General features: G+C 46.5%; 1 protein-coding gene across 1 annotated transcript in view; it reads right to left on the minus strand.

Moving 5' to 3' along the window:
* The window catches only part of ITPR1 (inositol 1,4,5-trisphosphate receptor type 1), a 163,441-nt gene extending 142,394 nt beyond the window's left edge, over nt 1-21,047 (minus strand). The window contains exons 1-8 of the mRNA XM_082266152.1: nt 20,924-21,047; nt 19,786-19,872; nt 19,021-19,179; nt 7,747-7,845; nt 5,401-5,484; nt 3,426-3,572; nt 2,367-2,462; nt 2,069-2,113 (exon numbers count right to left, since the gene is read on the minus strand). Of these exons, the coding sequence (XP_082122278.1) occupies nt 2,069-2,113; nt 2,367-2,462; nt 3,426-3,572; nt 5,401-5,484; nt 7,747-7,845; nt 19,021-19,179; nt 19,786-19,872; nt 20,924-21,016 (810 nt within the window). The 5' untranslated portion in view covers nt 21,017-21,047. The remainder of the gene's footprint in view (nt 1-2,068; nt 2,114-2,366; nt 2,463-3,425; nt 3,573-5,400; nt 5,485-7,746; nt 7,846-19,020; nt 19,180-19,785; nt 19,873-20,923) is intronic.
* Nucleotides 21,048-21,713: the final 666 nt, after the last annotated feature.

A 21,713-nucleotide genomic window follows, 5' to 3' on the forward strand; every position in this document is an offset into this window, starting at 1 on the left:
GGGTATGGATTTCTCACGGCAGTGTGTTTAACGTTATACTTGCCGCCGTTACATTAAAACAGCTCCTCTGCACTATGAGTAATCTCCGCTCCTCTCCCTGTCACTTCCCTGATCTGGGGTAATAAATATAAAAGCGGATCACAGAGCCAACATTTACATCTCATACACCCGCCGCCACTTTCATATTTATTAGCCCACATCAGGAAAGTTACAAGGATAGGAGCGGAGGTGTCTCATAGTGCAGCCGCACTGTTTTATGTAACCGACGCAAGTTTAACATTACTTTCACTACCGTAATTATTTCATACCTTCTGAGCATGCGCACTTGTCATCTTCTCTGCCCTTCCATGATGTTTCCGGCTCTCTGAGCATGCGCACTCCTTCGCTGCTCAGCTGTTTCTCACAGGAAGTGACGAGGGTATGGTTTCTACACGGGGTATGGTTTTCTAACGTTACACCGGTTCACACTGGGGCGACCTGGTCGCCTGCCATAGAGAAGCTGTGGACCCGTTCTAGTAGGAGCGACACAAGTCGCTCCGACTTAGAAAAAGGGTCCGGAGCTTCTTTGGGGCGACCCGCATTGACTTCAATGTTATGAAGTCCGTGCCGGCTGCTCCGAGGTCGCGGTGCGAGCAGCGCACAATGACTTGTGAGGTTGCCCCGGCAAGTCGGATCGCTCCAGTGTGAACCGGCTCTTAAGCCTGAAATGTTTGGACCTCAGCAGCTGCTAGAAGCGGTTTGTAGATATCAGGCTTCATTTTCAGAGCCAAGAATTGCCAGCATATGGGTGGAGGGGATGCAGGAGAGGGGCAGAAGGACTGAATGGCACCACACGTCCGGTGAGCTTTGCAGATTTTTTTTTTTCTATTATATTGGGATTTGTCTCTTTAACCCCTTATCTCTTATAAGTACCCTAATCAGCCCTAATTAACTCTTTCCCCTTCTCCCCTCATTGAATTTTCCAGATTTTATTTTCTTGAATCAATATATTTAAACTTTTTTTTTTTGTTTAGTTTATTTTTTGTCACATTTAAAAAAAAACCCACACCTTTATTTTAGTTGTATATACCTTTGCAATGCTTCGTATAAAAATCATAATAATTCAGGTGTTTTAATCTGGACAGATAAGAAAATTAAATTTATACTTTCAATCTACAGCAGCACTTTTTTTTTTTTTTTTATTAAAATTGAACAAAACCAAAAAAAAAATGCATCCAACAACGTTACTGCCAAATAAACCGCTCCATAGCAGAAATGTAAAATCTTCTCGGCTCCTTGGGGGACGGACAAGTTTAGGGTGAAATGGTTAAAAAACTTCCAGGGATTATCATGGAAAAGCACAAAATCTCCACATAAGACACAGCCAGCCGGCTCCGATATCCTCCCGGGGGCGTCAAGGTAAAACAAAGGCTGCTTGGCGCAATGCCCGGTGTTCACACCGCAGTCCTCCCACAAGCCAGGGCAACCTCAGCAATTTCTACGGCAACATAGCAGGACCTTCAGAACGCTACAGAGCTTGAAAAAGTATTCACACCCCCTGAAATCTCCCAACGTGACAATGTGGGAATTTTCAAGGGTTGTGAATACTTTTTCAACGCACTGTAAATGTTCCAATGATGCGGCATGAACAGAATTCCTTACAAAAGTGTTTTATGGTTTTCAGATTATCCCACTGCTGGAATAATCTCAGCATACAGCCAAGTGAATGAACTATCAGTGAAGGTAATGTAGATCCTCTGCAGTGTATGCAACATGAAGTTCAGTTGGTGGAGACAGCCATGAAATGGGCGAGTATTGGATGGAAGCCGGGGGGCTGGGCAGCTGGAGTAAATGCCAATAGGGGAAGCGGGGGCTGGGCAGCTGTTGAAGATGCCAATAGGGGAAGCGGGGGGCTGGGCAGCTGGAGAAGATGCTGATAGGGGAAGCGGGGGGCTGGGCAGCTGGAGAAGATGCCACCAGGAAAAATGAGATCTGGCACAGTGTCAAGGGTTGGTAATGGGTTACTCAAGCTGGGTCATGTTGGGTGGAGGTGGGTTAAGGCTCCAAGGCTTCTACCTGCCATACTTACTGAGACCTCAGCTTCCAGGCTACCTGCCTCATAGTCAGGGTTCACCTGAGGAAAGAACCGTACAGTGAGAAAAAAAACCTTCTCAAGCCATCTGCTGGGGGGGGGGGGGGGGGAGCAAAAAAAAGAAGTCATGGCTGGTTACCTCCTACATGAAGAGATTTCTGAGATGGAGCAAGTTGGAGAAAGTCAGAAACCTACAAATTTACACGGCTTAAAAATGATCCATTTTTGCTCATAGGACCACATTGTCAAAGTGGGAACTTTATGCCTTCTAGACCCTTGGCGGTCGCTCACTCACCTCCGCTGCCAGGTAATGTCCTGTTGCCAAATGCTTAAATCTGAACAGGCTGTTCCAGTAGCCGGCGCCTCCTCTACACGGGTCGTGCTGGACAACCTACGAAACAAGAAAACAAAGTACAAAACATTAACTGCCTCCCACATTTGACTCCTTTTAAGACTGGTTAATGGTCCCTCACAGCTGGCCAATGGAATCAAGTTAGGACTGGTTAATGGTACCTGACAGCTGGCCAATGGAATCAAGTTAGGACCAAAAGTAGATCTAGACCAGTGATGGCGAACTTTTGCACCCCAGATGTTTTGGGACTACATTTCCTGTGATACTCACTTTGCAGTGTAGTTGATCATCATGGGAAATTTAGTTCCATTCTGGAGTGCCAAGGTTTGTCATCACTGATCTAGACTAGGACATTTAGTTTTCCAAGTACTGCTCATCAAACCATTACCAGGTCTCTCTTTTATGGAGTTTTCAGCTTTCTTCCATTGTTAGAGTTCTGCTGATCTCCTGCGGTCTCTTCATAAACCCTTCCAGCCTATATGCACTCCAGCAATGGCTGCATATCACTTCTCAGGGCAGGTTTCCTGATGGTGACAACAGTGGACCGTGTCTACATAATGTTTGTTGAAACGGCCACTGGCAGCCCCCATCGGAAATTACAACATAGTGACGCATACATGAGATTGTAAGTATTGGGTTTATCACTTTACATGAAAATCAATGCTAAAGACGACTCCACAATCATTGGCCTAAGCCGGAAGAGAGTCTGCAAAGGGTGCAGAAGGTAAAAAAACTTCTGGGCCCATGAGCCAAAAGTGGCCACCATAAGAGGGTCTCCTCCTGGGCACAGAATGGAGCACCAATTCCCTCTTCCTTCTTAGACCCTTGTAAGCTCATTGACAAATGGGCATCTATACTCGGTTATTGAAAAGTTTAGGTTTGAAAAGGATCAAAAAAGATTTCAAGTTTTGCTTCCAAACAGTAAACTCCCATAGAGAAGACACAACTACAGACATTACACTGGGTTGTAATAAAGACCACAAGGTCCAGGTCGGCTCTCACCTCCACTTCCCATAATGCCTTGGAGCTGGTGGCAGAGGTTGCAGACTGGCGGCCGGTGGTCCTGAGAAAAACATACTGCTTCTTCCTATGGTCATCACATGTCAGGAACTTCTCCTGCTCTGCATGGAACAACCGCACAACGTCACCCTGCAGGAGGAAGACACCACCATCCATCAGACTCTGGGTCATCACTACAACATGGCTCTGAGCTTAGTAGTTTTATAGAGATTCTCCAGAAAGAGTCAAAACCTTCCAATTGTTTACTGCTCAACAATTTATAGCCTTCAGATTGTTAGCTCCCAAGTGCAGTCATATGAAGAGCTGGACCAGTGTTCATGGCAGCGGGGGAAACATTCATGTAGAACAGGGGCGTAACTACAGGGGATGCGATTGCAACCGGGCCCCATGCTCCAGGGGGCCTGTGCAGCTCCCCTGTACACCTGGATAGGAGGGGCGGGGGGGGGGCAGCATGTAGAGAAATCACTGACCTCCTTCCTCCCATAGCTGCAGGAGGAAAATGGAGGTGATTGGTTCCTCTGTATGCTGCCCCCACCCACCCTCCTATCCAGTTCACTTGTGTTCTGCTGTCTCTGGGCCCCTGTGTGCTCCCCTGGTTCCCCCCACACTGTGCTTGCCCCCCCCCCCCCCCTTCACTGTAATCCCCCCCTCTCCTGCCTGCTGCTGCAGGGGATGTGTCACAATTGAGAACCAGGAAGGGGTCGGTAAATATGTAATTTACCAGCTCCTTCCTTTTCTGAATGGACAGAGTCATAGTCAGTCACATTGTAAAAAAAATAAACTAAAAATGATAAAAAATACAATTAAAATACCAAAAAAATAAAAAAACTACTGACATCAGTGGGTGAACTTCCAGGATCTCAAAGGTCACACTTGTGACCGGGCCCTGGCATTCCACCACCATGGGGAGGCCCCAAGATGGCAGGAAGGGGGCCCACTGCAGAACTTGTGAAAGGGTCCTGCTGCGAGACTGTAATAAAGGGCCCCTCAACGAGAGTAAAGGGCCCCCAGGATCAGTGGGAAGAGCCCCAGGCTTGAAGGGAACGTCCCCGGCCAGGGGTCTGGGGGGCCCTTCATGGTTTCTTGTACCGGGGCCCTTAAGGTTTTAATTACGCCTCTGATGTAGAACATCAGCTAAACATACAAATATAGGTTCTGCAGCCTAAAAAATGCTCCATGGGTGGCTTTCCTCCTGGCTGCAACACGGGCTGACTAACCAGTGTGGTCACTGCAACTGCCCATGCCTGACCCCCACACCCCATTGTCCTTCCCACAGCTGCTGGTAACACCCAATGACACGACCCACACTTGGCATAAGGTGAATGTGGTCATGGAATTTTTTTTTTTTGTTCAGTGGCCTGTACAGCGCCAGGTCCAGTAGTGGGGGGGGGGGGAGACAGCCAGGTACGTGGAGCACAATCACAGAACCAAGTGAGCACCTACTGATATGACTTTAGCATTAAGCTGTGTATTCATTTTGGAAACACGACTAAAGATTTAGTAGCAAGAAAATCTCACAAAGCGGAGGCTGGATAAGTATGGCACAGCCTCCTCCAATATCCGCCCACCTGTCAGCCATGTAATCTCAGAACGGGGTCAGGAATTCACACTGCCCTGGGCTCTCCTATGGAAGTCAATGAACCAAAGGCTGCCAAGTCAGTCCACAAACTCTGTTTATGGACTCCATCTAACCTGGATCCATTCCACCCTTCATTGCAGCAAAGGACTCATGGCGTGATGGTCACTAAGAAATATGTCTTTGTTGTGCGTGGAATTTGGATGTATGGTAGGGAACAGCAGAAAATATCGTCAACACCCCAATTTTCTTTCATTCATTATTGACCAACGTAGTTGAACTTTGCCCCTGGCTGCACCTGGAGGGTGGATAAAGTTTGATATTCCCAAAAAGCTGCCCAGCTATCAGTTTGTAGGTCTTCCTCCAGATATCCTCACTCACCCCCTTCAAGATGTCATCTTTGTTGTCACTCCACTTCATAAACAGCACAATCTTCCAGCTGGTGTTACAGTTCACTGAATTCACCTACAACCAAGAAACAGAAGAACCATTATCAGAGGAACCGTGGTCTTGGGTGTGTTGGGACAATGATGCAGTTTGTGTCTGTGGATAAGCCATTCTCCAACAGGGTTTTGTGGAACCCTACAGGCTCCTCTAGGGCAGTGGTCTCCAAACTGCAGCCTGGGGGACAGATGTTGCCCTTTGCTTATCTTTATCCGGCCCTTGGGGAACTATTCCTCCCTCTGATAAAAAGGCACTGTGTTCTCCACTGACACCAACAGTGTGGCATAATCTCTGCCACTGACACCAACAATGGGTCATTATTCCTCCCATTGACACTAATGATGGGTCATTATTCCTCCCATTGACACTAATGATGGGACACTATTCCTCCCATTGACACCAATGATGGGACACTATTCCTCCCCACTGACACCAATGATGGGACACTATTCCTCCCACTGACACCAATGATGGGACACTATTCCTCCCATTGACACCAATGATGGGACACTATTCCTCCCCACTGACACCAATGATGGGACACTATTCCTCCCCACTGACACCAATGATGGGACACTATTCCTCCCCACTGACACCAATGATGGGACACTATTCCTCCCACTGACACCAATGATGGGACACTATTCCCCCCACTGACACCAATGATGGGACACTATTCCTCCCAGTGATACCAATGATGGGACACTATTCCTCCTACTGACACCATTGATGGGACACTATTCCTCCTACTGACACCAATGATGGGACACTATTCCTCCCACTGACACCAATGATGGGACACTATTCCTCCCACTGACACCAATGATGGGACACTATTCCTCCTACTGACACCATTGATGGGACACTATTCCTCCTACTGACACCATTGATGGGACACTATTCCTCCCACTGACACCATTGATGGGACACTATTCCTCCCACTGACACCATTGATGGGACACTATTCCTCCCACTGACACCATTGATGGGACACTATTCCTCCTACTGACACCAATGATGGGACACTATTCCTCCCACTGACACCAATGATGGGACACTATTCCTCCCACTGACACCAATAATGGGACACTATTCCTCCCACTGACACCAATAATGGGACACTATTCCTCCCACTGACACCAATAATGGGACACTATTCCTCCCACTGACACCAATGATGGGACACTATTCCTCCCACTGACACCAATGATGGGGCACTATTCCTCCCACTGACACCAATGATGGGGCACTATTCCTCCCACTGACACCAATGATGGGGCATTGTTCCTTCCACTGACACCAATGATGGGGCATTGCTCCTTCCACTGACACCAATGATGGGGCACTATTCCTCAACTGATACCAAAGATAGGGCATTGTTTACTCCCACTGATGCCATGACTTTCTGTCCCCACTGGCCACAGTCCGGGCCCCTAAAGCTTGAAGTAAAGTAAACCAAGCCTTTGTTCAGAAAGTTCGGAGATCCCTGCTCTAGAGGTTGCTCAGGGTTCCTTGAGCTGTGGTTGATGGACCTCCCAATTGATGGAGTCTTCAAAGTTCGAGAACGAACGCCATTTTAAAAAGGAGCCAACGGCATGACTCCAATGATCTTCGGAGCTGTCTGTAAGTGTGGGAATTTTGACCACAAATGTTATGGAGGAAATGGTTTCCACACGGATTCCCAAAGAATCGGTATTGGCAGGGGTTCCCCAACATCTGAAATCTCAAGGATTCCTCTGGAGAGAAAAGCTGGAGAAAGGCTGCTGTAAACAGAGCCCCCGACTGGGGATACAGATATTCCTTCCTGTAAAGTGCCATCTGTTTGTGGTGGATGAAGAACACCTTTAATAAAAGGAGTCCTATGAATTGGTAGGGGTTCAAAATTGTATCGGTGAAATTGGTAAAACGCACTTTATGGGTTTAAAATCCCCTTTTTCAGAACTAAAGCGTATAAGGAGAGAGAATGTTTTACTTTTATTTATTTTTTTGACAATAGGCCTGAAGGGTTGAATGTGATGGTTGTGTTTTGATCACTTTAATCAATAAAAGTATTAAATTATATGGAAATGGGGCTGAATCTTTACCATCATCATCATTGGAGGGTCTCATCCCTAAATGGAATATTTCACTTTATTTTCTATTTACATGACAGTGTAATGTATCTGGAGTTTATTCTCTGTATTTCTCCTAAAAATGTAATAAAAATGTTTATGCAAAAAAAAAAAAATTCAAAAAAATAATTCATGTGACCGGAGGAGGTCAGCCAATGCCCAAAGGACTCACCTCATTACATCCAGGGTTATCCGCTAGCTGGTGGCTACTGGCGTGCAATGGCTGCCCGGCATTGACGGGGTTAAGGACAACTTTATCACCAATGACCACCTACAACAAACAGACACACGGTGTTAAGTGCAAGAAATAGACAACCAGACATTTCTAGGAGTCTCCCGATTGGCTGTTACTCTATTTGTCACAGTGCACAATATTCTGATATACAAAGTACCCAATCAGCAGCTCCTGGCGCTGGTGGTGAAGAAGTTAATGTAATGGTTGTGTGTACCAGCACTCAAATAGTTGTGTTTGTGGCAGCCATTTTGTTTGTGTCACAAGTCTCCCCTGCAGTTTTGTCATAGAAATGCATTGTCGCAGTGACCCCCCCCTCCTTCACTTTATACAATACTGTACACCAGGGGTCTTCAAACTATGGCCCACCAGTTGTTCAGGAACTACAATTCCCATCATGCCTAGTCATGTCTGAATGTCAGAGTATTACAAGGTCTCATGGGATGTGTAGTTCTGCAACAGCTGGAGGGGCCGTAGTTTGAGGATCCCTGCAATACACTATCTGTTAAAGGATCCCAGGACCTCAACAGTCCATTGATTGGACACAGAGACCTCTCCAATACCCACTCTACAATTTAAGTCTGGAAACTAATAGAACGGTCACCCTCGCATTCTGAGCAATCCAGAGAACTAGCAGACGCAGGGCGTAAATATCTCAGTTGGAGGGGACGGCCAATACACATCCCTGCAGACAGGAAGAAGTTCTAACTGAAACTTCAGCATATTTCATAACTCATGAAATAATAATAGCACAGCCAGAATATTGACCTATTTACCCCCTCAATTAATGTATAATGTTTAGAGCCCAAACACGGATACCCTGGGAACAGAACCAGCCCAATTCAGCTAACTGGGCATCCGAAACCGGTCAAGTTTATATTTATTTCCAAGCTAAATTCAAGCTGAATAACAATTTGCCTGTTAGATGGCTGTACCCAGTACTCCGATAGAAGTACCTACAGAAAACTGTATTTGGGACATAGTCATGCCATAGTGACAGCCCAGAGATAACTCCTCAGATGCTTATTGTAGGGCTCCACAAACCCCAGGTCTAAAAACTTCTGGTTGCAATATCAACCTGGCACCTGAGGTATGTTGAGCCCGACATTAGGCATCTAAGGAGTGGTTTCTGGGATGTCACTAAGACATGGCTAAGGCTGCCGCCCAAATGTCCCCACACCCAGGACCCACCTCCCACTATGTATCCCAGGCTCAGCTTGCTATCTACGGGATCAGGACTGGCATAGCGGGTGCCATTAGGTAGTAGGGGCGGGGGGAGGGAGGAGCAAGTGCAGACACATCTGTTCTCTGTCCCTTCTAGTTGACCTGGAAGTGACGTCACTTCCGGGTCCCTGTTGACAGCTTGCCTGGCCACCAAGGCCAGGAAAAACGTAATGCAGTGTGTATTGCATTACATTCACTGGAGCCCAGGGGAGACATTGGGGGGTCTTTTCAACTCTGGATTTCTCAAAAAAGAACTTGTCACCCCAAAAAAAAAAAAAAAAAATTATATTGGGGACTTTCCTCCCTATGTAATGGAAAAAAAATGGTTTTACCTGTAAAAAAATAAAGTTAAACCCAAGAAAATAAAATCCCCCTGACCTCAACATATGGACACTTCCAAAGAAAACGCTTGCGACGGGGCGCCTCTGCCTGAAAACGTTGATTGCAATACACGTTACATTTCACCACACGCGCCTGGATGAGAGCGATATTTCTAACACCAGACCTCCTCCGTAACCCTAAGCTGAGGACCTATAGGGGGCTTTTATAGAGTTGCCTACAGAAAATATAGGATACGGATAGGGTTAAGGTTTTACATGTTGGGTATCTATTTACTCGGTGCAACCTCTGCTTTCATCTTTTCCAAAAAAATTGGGTCATTTATTGCATTCTCAAGCCATCCAGGTTTCAATTTTTTTTACAGAAATGTTTTGCTTCCTAGACCTCTGCAGTAATATCCTGACATAAAAAATTGGAACCACCGCTATTTTATTCTCTAGGGCAGGGGTCGGGAAAATAAGGCTCGCAAGCCAGACGTGGCTCTTTTGATGGCTGCATCTGGCCTGCAGACAAATCTTTAATAAAGGGGGGCGTGTCCGGACGTGAGCCGCGCTGGACGTGTAGTCCCAGAGCTCCGCCGCGTCTACCACTCAATCCAGTGCCATCCGCTTAGCTGTGCCCAGTGCCAAGGAGATTTCTGCACCCATGGATGGTACACTTTATGGGCTACCCACCGCTACCTTAGTTCGTCTCTGGGTGACCGGATTGCCGCGATACGGACCCCACGGCCCTCTCGCGGTACCGCCGCCGGCTCATGTGCTGTGCATCTGAGGGCCTTGCCAATCACTGCCATCCGCTCCCTGTGCCCCGTCAGACACAATCTCCTTCCCCTCTGACACCCGGGGACCTGCCTCTCACATCCACTTCTGAGGCCTCAGCGGCCGGCCGCCATTTTCTCAGGGACTATACTCAACTCCATCACTCGCAGGCCTGCAGGCGCTTCACCACTGCGACCTCATTGCATACCTGCTCTGCTCTCTTGCCAACCAGACTCCAGGCACTTCCACACGGCTCCATCTACTCACTGTATAGCTGCGGCCCACGAATAAAAGGTTCCCGACCCCTGAAATGTAGTGTATGGCTCTCACCGAATTAACTTTGAAAATTTGTGGTGTTCATGGCTCTCAGCAAAAAAGGTTCCTGACCCCTGACCTAGGGTGTCTGCTTTCACAAAAGATATGTTTGGAGGTTTATATAATCTTCAGGCTAAAATTATTTTTTTAAATATATGTGCAAAAAAACCCGCAAAAACTGCTTTGGCTGTGAAAGGGTTAAAGGAGAAGTTCACATTTGGGAACATGTAACATTGTTGGTTAAAAAAAAAAAAAAAAAAAAACATTGAATCTTGGGGCCAGATAAAGTTCAGAGTCAAGCCCTGGTTTAATTGGTCAGATGGCCTCTTGTCAACTCCCCTTTGATCCCAGAGAAAAAAGGGGAACGCCAGGACAGTGCGACCGTTCTCATCAAATCAAGGAACACAAATCAGGACATTGCAAGAAATTCTTCCTTTTCCTCTCGGATTTCCTGGTTGTTACATTGTCTCCAATTCTTTGTAACCCTTTTTCTGTAAATATTTTATTTGCACCATTTTGCCCTTTTCATTATTAAACCCCATTTTGAAAATGTTATCCTCGTCTCTAATGCTTTTCATGCCAACTAAAAAATAACCGTCTCCTGAAGAGCGATACTGTATAGCAGCGATATGCAAACTATGGCCCTCCAGCTATTGCAAAACTACAAGTCCCATCATACCTCGGCCTCTGGGTGTCATGCTTGTGGCTGTCAGTCTTGCTTTGCCTCATGGGAGTTGTAGTTCTGCAATATCTGGAGAGTCACAGTTTGCATATCCCTGCTGTATAGTAGAATCCTCTGAACATAGCTGTCTGTGCTGTGTGTGTTACAAACATTTATTCTAAAATCAAAGATGAAATTTGCTAATTTTGTGGAAGTTCATGCTCTGCAATACAAGCTGGTGGTGGCAGCTAAAGGGTTAATAACTTAAAGTGATACGATTTTTTTTAGTTAAAACGTTCTACTTCCCTCTGGGCACAGAGCAGCCTGGATCCTCCTCTTCTCGGGTCCCTCTTCGGAGCGCTTAGCCCCTCCCTCCTGTTGAGTGTCCCCCACAGCAAGCAGCTTGCAATGGGGCAACGGGAGCCGAGTCACAGCTCTGTGTCCATTCAGACATGGAGCTGCAGCCTGGCCCCACCCCCTTTATCTCCTCATTGGCTGACTGACAGCAGCAGGGCCAATGGCACCGTGCTGCTGCCTCAGTCAATCAGGGGAGGAGTTTTGGGCAGCCTGCATTATCGCTGGATCTAGATGGGGCTCAGGTAAGTATTGGGGGGGGGGGGGCTGCTGAACACAAAGCTTTGTATCGAATGCATTAAGATAAAAAACCTTCTGACTTTACAAACACTTTAAAGAGGTTGTAAACCCTAGGGGGGGGAGGGTGGGACAAAAAAAACGCTAAGACAAAGGCATAACGTGTGGGGTGCGTTGCATACTGGCTCATTTTTAAATAATTACCTTAGAACAAAGCTGTCTCAGCACACACACACACACACACACACAATCCTATACACCATCCAATCCCATATACACAACCCTATACACCATCCAATCACATATACACAACCCTATACACCATCCAATCCCATATACACTGTCCAATCCCATATACACAACCCTATACACCATCCAATCCCATATACACCATCCAATCCCATATACACAACCCTATACACCGTCCAATCCCATATACACCGTCCAATCCCATATACACAACCCTATACACCGTCCAATCCCATATACACCGTCCAATCCCATATACACAACCCTATACACCGTCCAATCCCATATACACCATCCAATCCCATATACACAACCCTATACACCATCCAATCCCATATACACAACCCTATACACCATCCAATCCCATATACACAACCCTATACACCGTCCAATCCCATATACACCATCCAATCCCATATACACAACCCTATACACCGTCCAATCCCATATACACCATCCCATATACACAATCCCATATACACAATCCTATACACCATCCAATACCTGCAGTTGAAAACCCCAGCAAAGTATGATCCAATTTGCTACAGCAGGGGAAAAATTCCTTCCTGATCCCCCGAGAGGCAATCAGAGATTCCCTGGATCAACTTTACCTATCAATATTAGTACCCATTTTATATTATGTACACCCAGGAAAGAATTCAGGACTTTCTTATAGCAATCTACTGAGATGACCAGAACCACGTCTGGAGGGAGTCTATTCCAAATTTTCACAGCTCTTACAGTGAAGAAACCTTTCTGTATTTGGAGACAAAATCTTTCCTTCTAAATGTAGAGCGCCCCCTTTGTCCCCTGTTCCAATGGCTCTGAAAATATCCTACATAAAAGTCGCATTGCTTACTAATAATGATGTGTTAAGCAGTTTTTGTTTCTGTAATAGCATACGAAAACTTTAATAAAACTTTAATAAAAAAAGTAGTTTTATAAAGCGTTGGAGGGAGGAGGGTCAGGGTCTGATGCCGCGTTTCGTGAAACGCAGAGGATTGCGCTCCCCCCGGTATAATACATGCAGGCCGGAGGTCTCCAGAGCGATTCATCCACCGCCACTTCTGAGTAAACGTCTCCCGATATGTAATGACATCACAGCCCGGATGACATCACAGCCCGGATGACATCACAGCCCAGGGCCCAGAGAGACTGGAAGAGAAACATTCCGTCTGACCCGACTGATAGGAGACCCCGAGGCTTCCCACTGAACGTACAACGCGACCTCCCAAGTGCTGACGGGACGAACCTTTGATGTATCCATGGAAAACGTTACATTATAGATCTCAAAATGTGGCGACTTTACACAGAAGCCGGGAACGAGGGAATTCATTCAATGCTCAGCTGGAAACTTTTCCCATCTACAAGACAACAAAACCCCAATTCTACAATGGGGGAGGAAGCAGCCAAAAAATGAAACCAATATGTCAGCAAACCCAACGCTTTCTCCGAATTGTCAGTTCACTATGGCTCTGTATATTGTGTATGGAAAGGCTCGATAAACCCGGGCGCCAGGTCACATTGGTAACTAGAATTAGCGGCCTGGCGCCTCGGCTACACTGCGGCCGGTGTCCTGTCCCAGACATTCCAAGTCTCCTGCATGAGGGCTGCGGCTCCCCGAGAACCGCAAGTACCGCGCAATGTCCTGTGTGCGTCCGCTTTCATAACAGAGCCGATGCTTCCTGTATAGTTCTGGCTCCGTCCGCTCACAGGCGGAGTCATATCAAATGTACTCCGCCTCCGAGGAGCCATACAGGAAGCATCGGCTCTGCTCTCCACTGCATCCGCATGCTTCCTCCAACGCCGCTCCTCACACTCCACCAGCTATACCCGCCAGCAGTAAGTCACATGTGCTAGGGATGCAACTATCCCTGAGCACATAATTGTAAATATCCCAGCATGTGCCGTGTTTCTGACTCCTCCCACCATCACCACTTCAAATCATTGAAGTGGTGATGGTGTTTGGAGAGTTCCTCATCTCTCAGAAGAAGTAAAAGCACAGACAGGTTAAATGCCGGGCAACATCAGCCGGTTTATTAAAAACTGGCCGCCATTTTGCCCCTGTGTATGGCAGCCGGTCCAACAAAAGTCAGCCATTCGGCATGCGCAAAAAAAACAAAACAAAAAACTGGCTCCCAACTTAGCTGGCTCCTAGATTTCAAGCAAATTTGTCAAGCCCTGGTTTATGGGACAATTTATTTTGTACTGTGTTCTTAAATAAAGCACTCCTGATATGTAAAAAAAAAAAAAAAAAACTAAACAAAAAAAGAACCAACTCAAAAATAAAAAACACAAAAAAAACCCAAATCAAAAATAACAGAATAAAAAAAAACCAACACAAAAATAAAAAACCCAACAGAAAAAACAAAAATAAACACACCACAAAAACAAAACCCCCCGATGCTTTGTGTTTCTTCAGACGAGTTGTGGAATCGGCCATAAAAGAGACGGTACAACCACCATCGGCTTTCCAGGATCCTAATACTGAACGCTGAGCAATCTATATACATATATTTATACCTTCTTAACTGGCAAAGGTTTTGTAACTGTCCGGCTGTTGTTGTGAATCGCACATACATGCCAAACTGCACAGCCACAAATGTGACCCTGCAATCACTGGTCAGCCTTGTGGCCTCCATCATCTTCTAGGGCAGTGATGGAGAACCTCAGCACCCCGGATGTTTTGGAACGACTTTTTCCATGATACTCAAACTACACTGCAGAGTACAGGAGCATCATGGGAAATGAAGTTCCAAAACATCCGGGGTGCCCAAGGTTCTCCATCATCTTCTAGGGCACTGGTTTTCAACTCCAGTCCTCAGGACCCACTAAGATAACTGAAATCCATCCCAGGTGATCTCATTTGCTGCTCAGTGATTGCAGTATTCTAGTCTGCATCTCCCCAAGGTAATACTTCGGACCCACTAACAGGCCAGATTATAAGTATTACCTTGGGGAGATGCAGACTAGAATACTGCAATCACTGAGCAGGAAATTATATCACCTGGGATGTATTTCAGTTAGCTTGGTGGGTCCTGAGGACTGGAATTGAGAACCATTGTTGTAGAGCATCAGGCAGTACAAACCCCTCATTGTCAATGACCAGGCAGAGAATAGGAAATGGTTTAGTAATCCTGGTACCCACCATATAGATCGCATGGTAATGGTGTGCAAATCACAGCTGTGGTAATTCAGTGCCAATGAATGCATTTCAGTTGGGTCTTTTTTTAGTGCGATGTAATAAGGTGTCGCCATGCAGAAAGTCACACGTTGTTGCCAATTATACAACCCAACACTCGTGTTTAGTATTTAAATTCACAACGTAGCCGGAGGAATTACGAGGTGTTCAGAAAGCTGAACGGGAGTGAAGTGTCAACAATCAATTTCCTTCACAAGGCGCTAAATTTAGAAATTGAGAAAAAGACTGAAACTGACTGAGGCCTCAACCATATCCTACACCTGCTGGTCTCACCAATTTCATTGATGGTGTCATGAATTCACAGGAGGTCCTTCTCTACATAGAAAGAGAAGACGCTCCCATCACCTTGTGCCCTTGGTCGTCGTGCAATTTTCAAACATGATAATGATCCACAACATACATCTAAGGCCACTGTTGCATTGGAGGGGGACTTGCCTCCAGGAGGTGGCTGGGGGGTGGGTTCCCTCCAGGAGGTGGCTAGGGGGGGGAGGGGGGTGGGTTCCCTCCAGGAGGTGGCTAGGGAGGGGAGGGGGGTGGGTTCCCTCCAGGAGGTGGCTAGGGGGGGGGGTGGGTTCCCTCCAGGAGGTGGCTAGGGGGGGGGGGGTGGGTTCCCTCCAGGAGGTGGCTAGGGGGGGGTGGGTTCCCTCCAGGAGGTGGCTGAGGGGGGGGGGTGGGTTCCCTCAAGGAGGTGGCTGAGGGGGGGGGGTGGGTTCCCTCAAGGAGGTGGCTGAGGGGGGGGTGGGTTCCCTCAAGGAGGTGGCTGAGGGGGGGGTGGGTTCCCTCAAGGAGGTGGCTGAGGGGGGGGTGGGTTCCCTCAAGGAGGTGGCTGAGGGGGGGTGGGTTCCCTCAAGGAGGTGGCTGAGGGGGGGTGGGTTCCCTCAAGGAGGTGGCTGAGGGGGGGTGGGTTCCCTCAAGGAGGTGGCTTGGGGGGGGGTTCCCTCCAGGAGGTGGCTTGGGGGGGGGGGGGGTTCCCTCCAGGAGGTGGCGGGGGGGGTGGCCGAGACCCCCCATCTGATGGTGCCTCATAGTTCTGGGACCTACAACACTTGGTAAAGCCAGCACCACCAATGATCTTTCCAGCTGTCTTTAAAGTGTAAGTTCACCTACAGAAAATCTATAAGGTGACCTCGCACTGGACCCCCATCCCCCGCTGTAAGACCCTGGGACGCGTCTTCACTGGTCTGGAGATTTGAAATCCCAGAGGCTTTCATCCCCCATGCATACCTCTCAGCGTTTACATATAGGAGGCATTGTAACTGGTCAACACAGACACATGGATGGCGCTGACCAATCAGAATCCATCTAGCCTGTCCTGTCAGCGCTGGAGGAGAGAAAGCCGTGGGGATTTCCAATCCCTGGACTGGTGAAGAGGTGTCCCGGTGTTATGTGGTTATCTCCTTGAAAAGCTGTTATAACAGAAAAGAAGAATGGGATGACTTCCAGGCGTTCCACTTGGCATCCAAGAGGGGCATCGTATAAAAAGCATGGTGTATGAGTTCCATAAGCAGTACAGAACCCGCTCTATTAATGAGAACATGGAACGATCGTGGATTTCCATTTGTAGGGCTATTGCCCAAATCGTTGTGACAGACGGTGTGTAAAAGGCGTTTGATGTGAGGCCCTCAGGAAGAGTTGAAAAGCAAACACAGACGACGTCAATGGGAGGGGGTCACCCACAATCTTGGTAGCCATCTCAGAAACCCAATGCCACACAGGCTGCAGCACTTGACAGGACCAAAACATAGGGTGCAATGTACCTTAGGCTGGGCAACCCCAAAAACAAAAGGTGAGGAGTTAGGGAAGATGGCATAGATATGAGCCGGGGTAGAATACCTTCTGGTTAGGAGTTTGATTGCCGTCTCCCTTGCAGGATCGTATACAGGCCCCGAAGATGGCGTAGTATTGTATGCTCCTCCCATTTGTTTCTAAGGAAGGGACTCGGGAGCTATGGTGCCAACCATAAAGCTATAAAATGTCAAAAATTAGGCCCTTTCCTCTGGGGGAGGAACTACAAATCTGCTCATAAAAGGTTTCAGGAGACAATTAACTGATTGTAGTAACGGTTCCCCAAGACCTGAAAACTTTAGGCGTTCCTCAGGGTTAAAAAAAAAAAGTTAGGAAAAGTTAAGAAATTTTGCACTCCTGACCACCACCCCCTATAAACCTGTTGGACGTCCCATTCCAAAACTGCCGTTACATGGATTTACCCCCTTTTGTAGCCATTCCATCCTCCGCTCTTCTGGGAAGACTTTTCACAAAATGTTAGGTGGTGTCTGTGGGAATTTGTGAGGTTAGACATGGATGAGAAGACCTGGCTCCATCCAGCCTCACATTGGGCACCAAACAAAAGACCTGGCTGACAAGCAGCGATTTTCAAAGGCGATCAGCAGGGGGCGAGGTCAGGCGATCAGCAGGGGGCGAGGTCAGGCGATCAGCAGGGGGCGAGGTCAGGCGATCAGCAGGGGGCGAGGTCAGGCGATCAGCAGGGGGCGAGGTCAGGCGATCAGCAGGGGGCGAGGTCAGGCGATCGGCAGGGGGCGAGGTCAGGGCTCTGTGCAGGACAATCGGGTTCCTTCACACCAAACTGGTCACACCATGTCTTTATAGAGTTTACCTTCCTCTACCCATGGCCATTAATATTGAGTTGTCCCCTTTGTGACTAGAACACCCAACAATGTTCTGGGAAGACTTTCCAAAAGATTTTGGAGGGTGTCTGTGGGAATTTGTCCCATTTGTGAGGTCAGGTACTGATGGATGAGAAGACCTGGCTCACATGTTGGGCCTCACATTGGGCACCAAAAAAAAAAAAAAAAAAGACCAGGCTTGCAATCAACATTCCATTTTATCCTGAAGGTGATCAGTTGGAATGAGAGGTCAGGACTTTGTGCAGGACACTCCAGGGCACAGTCATGCTTTGTACGTAGGGGGGGGGCACAGTCATGCTTTGTACGTAGGGGGGGGGCACAGTCATGCTTTTACGTAGGGGGGGGCACAGTCATGCTTTTACGTAGGGGGGGGGGGCACAGTCATGCTTTTACGTAGGGGGGGGGCACAGTCATGCTTTTACGTAGGGGGGGGGGCACAGTCATGCTTTTACGTAGGGGGGGGGCACAGTCATGCTTTTACGTAGGGGGGGGGGCACAGTCATGCTTTTACGTAGGGGGGGGGGCACAGTCATGCTTTTACGTAGGGGGGGGGGCACAGTCATGCTTTGTACGTGGGGGGGGCACAGTCATGCTTTGTACGTGGGGGGGGCACAGTCATGCTTTGTACGTGGGGGGGGGCACAGTCATGCTTTGTACGTGGGGGGGGGCACAGTCATGCTTTGTACGTGGGGGGGGGGACACAGTCATGCTTTGTACGTGGGGGGGGGGACACAGTCATGCTTTGTACGTGGGGGGGGGGGGGACACAGTCATGCTTTGTACGTGGGGGGGGGGGGGACACAGTCATGCTTTGTACATGGGGGGGGGGGGACACAGTCATGCTTTGTACATGGGGGGGGGGGGACACAGTCATGCTTTGTATATGGGTCTTCACTAAACTGTTACCACAAGGTTGGAAGAGCACAATTGTCTACAATATCTTTGTATGATGGAGGATTACCGGGACCCCTCACTGGAGACATCTGAGCTCCATTAGGGAGGTGGGGGCGTCCTAATTTTTAGCCATTCATTACGTTATATATATGAACTTTAAGAATTTTAACCTTTCATATGAAGTCAGTAAACCAATAAATGACAAAGCCATTATTATGGCGATCTGCAGACACAACTTCAATGGCAATAAAGATCGGGAATCATTTTTGAAAAAAAGAATGGAAATCCACCCTCCCCCCACACCGTCTTCCATGCTCCCCCTCCCCCGATCACTCACACTGTCGCCGATGGAGCGCAGCTTGTAAAATGGTTGGATGTAGAACCAGGAGCCTTCATTGCCGGCCTCGTCCAGTGTTACCCGCATGGCGTTCTTCTCCAACAGAGCCGGGAGGCGCTTGTTCACCGTCAGGTATTTGTTACTCTTCAAGTGTAGCAGCTGAAGAGAGAAAAATGTTCAATAAGCTAAAAATGTCCCTTTTGTGAAAGAAAGAATTCCAGAGCCGCCTTCCAGGTCTAATTATCGGATTCTCAGCGATCATTGGATCCCCGATAGAAGATAAAAGTGAATGTTACCCCAAAATAGGAAGTGAATGGGCAAAGCCGTCACTGAGGGGCAATCCGCTCCTAGCGGTCACATGACCGATGTCCCCATTGGAAGATTCTCCTGTACAGGCCTCTCCGGGGCAGCTGTAATGTTGGGAATTACCATCACTTTTTGCCAGTGGTCACCAGAACCAAAAAAGAGTGTGAATCCCCCTAGTGGGGACACCGCAATAAAAACTTTCCTATTCCAAAACATACACAAGTATTGGGTTTAATATATTAGAAATTCTGTATTTTATACACTTTTGTAAAAGGACCATTTTAGTTTCCATGATTTTCAGGACAAAGAAGATTTGGCCCCAAAGAGATCCCTGCAAATTCTGTGCCACTGCGCCACCTATTTACTTATTGGATGGCCAAACATTGGCACACCAATGATGACTGATGAGCAGCAATATGACCGAACACCCACAGTCACCCCAACCCCCGAGTACTGCACCTGAATGACATTCCCGTACTGGATGACTGTTCCCAAGAGCTTGCGGTTCTCCGTCTCATTTTGCTTTTTCTCCAAATCTGCTGCATGCTGCAATAAATAATAAGACGGATTTCTACATTGAAGTCACTTACACAGAAAATAATGTACAGGATTATAGATTATAATATAGGAATTATTATTTATATGGGATTATTATTCAGGATTTATTCCTTATTAAGGATTTCATTATATTAGGGAACTATTATTCTTGTTCAGGATTTATATATTATATTATAATACATTACATATATATTATACAGGATTATATATTATAATATAGGAATTATTATTACCGTATATGGGATTATTATTCAGGAGTTAATTATATTAGGGATCGATTATTATTGTTCAGGACTTATATATTATACTACATGATTTATATTTTTTTATAATACAGGAGTTACAAATTATGAAGGATTTGTATTATAATACAGGATAGATATATTATATCTAGGATTTATATATTCCTATACATAATTTATAAATCCTAATACAGGGTTTATATATATATCATAAAGGATTTTTATATTATACAGGATTTATAGATTATTATTATTATTATTATTATTATTATTATTATTATAGAGGATTTATATATTATACAGATTTATAGATTTGTATTATGCAGGATTTATTCATTATTTTTAAAGATTATTATTCAGGATTTTTTATTATTACTATTATTGTTAAGGATTTATATATTAAAATAGAGGATTTATATTTTTTTTATAATACAGGAGTTATACATTATGCAGGATTTATTTGTATTATAATAATACAGGATAGCTATATTATACAGGATTTATAGATTACTATACTTTATATATTAACAGGATTTATATATTATAATACAAGGTTTATATATCATACAGGATGTATATATTATTATTATTATTATTCAGGATTATATTATAATACAGGATATATTATTCAGAAATTATATTATACAGGATTTATATGGCGCTAACAGTTTGCGCAGCACTTTACAATACGAGGGCAGACAGAGTTACAATACAATTGAATAGAGGAGGAATCAGAGGGCTCTGATCCTGAGAGCTGACAATCTAGAGATAAGTTGTATATTGATCGGAGGACTCACATGTAGTTTGTTGAGGAGGACGGTGTCGGTGGTGTTGCTGGCTCCGGGTTTTGCTGCTTTCCAGAACTGTTTCTGAGCGGAATATCTGTTCATGGGGCAGAGCCGGAACAGGCAGTCTGCGGATATAAAGAGGGTGACAACAAAGGCACATTTTACCCATTTCCTGTGTCAGGAGGAACGTAACCAAATCCCCGGCACCGCTCCGGGCCCAATCCTCCGCAATCCACAGACAGTCCGGGTCCCGGTGTTACGTGAAAAAACCATACCTGTGAGAAAACCATACCCTCGTCACTTCCGGAGGGTATGGATTTCTCACGGTACTTTAACTTGCGGCGCTTACATTATAACAGCTCCTCTGCATCATGCCTCATGTCCGCTCCTTCCCCTGTCACTTCCCTGATCTCCGTTAATAAATATAAAAGCAGATCACGGAGCACAGGTACACCCGCCGCCGCTTTTATATTTATTAGGGGAGATCAGGGAAGTGACAGGGAGAGGAGAGAAGATGATTGATGTTGCAGCAGAACTGTTTTAATGTTACCGCCGCAAGTATTAGTGCCGTTAACATATCATACCCTCCGAGCATGCGCACTTGTTTACTTCTCTCTTTTTCAATCACGTCTCCGGGGCTCTGAGCATGCGCACTGCTGCGCTGCTCTGCTGTTTCAGACCGGAAGTGACGAGGGGTATGGTTTCTTCACAGGGTATGGTTTTTTAACGTTACACCGGAACCTAGAGCCGTCTCTGCTTCACCATTACAGGATATGGAAAGCTGAGCGCCGCACTCCAA

The sequence above is a fragment of the Pelophylax lessonae genome, assembly GCF_965119305.1.
Source record: "Pelophylax lessonae genome assembly, chromosome: 8".
Classification (NCBI taxonomy): domain Eukaryota; kingdom Metazoa; phylum Chordata; class Amphibia; order Anura; family Ranidae; genus Pelophylax; species Pelophylax lessonae.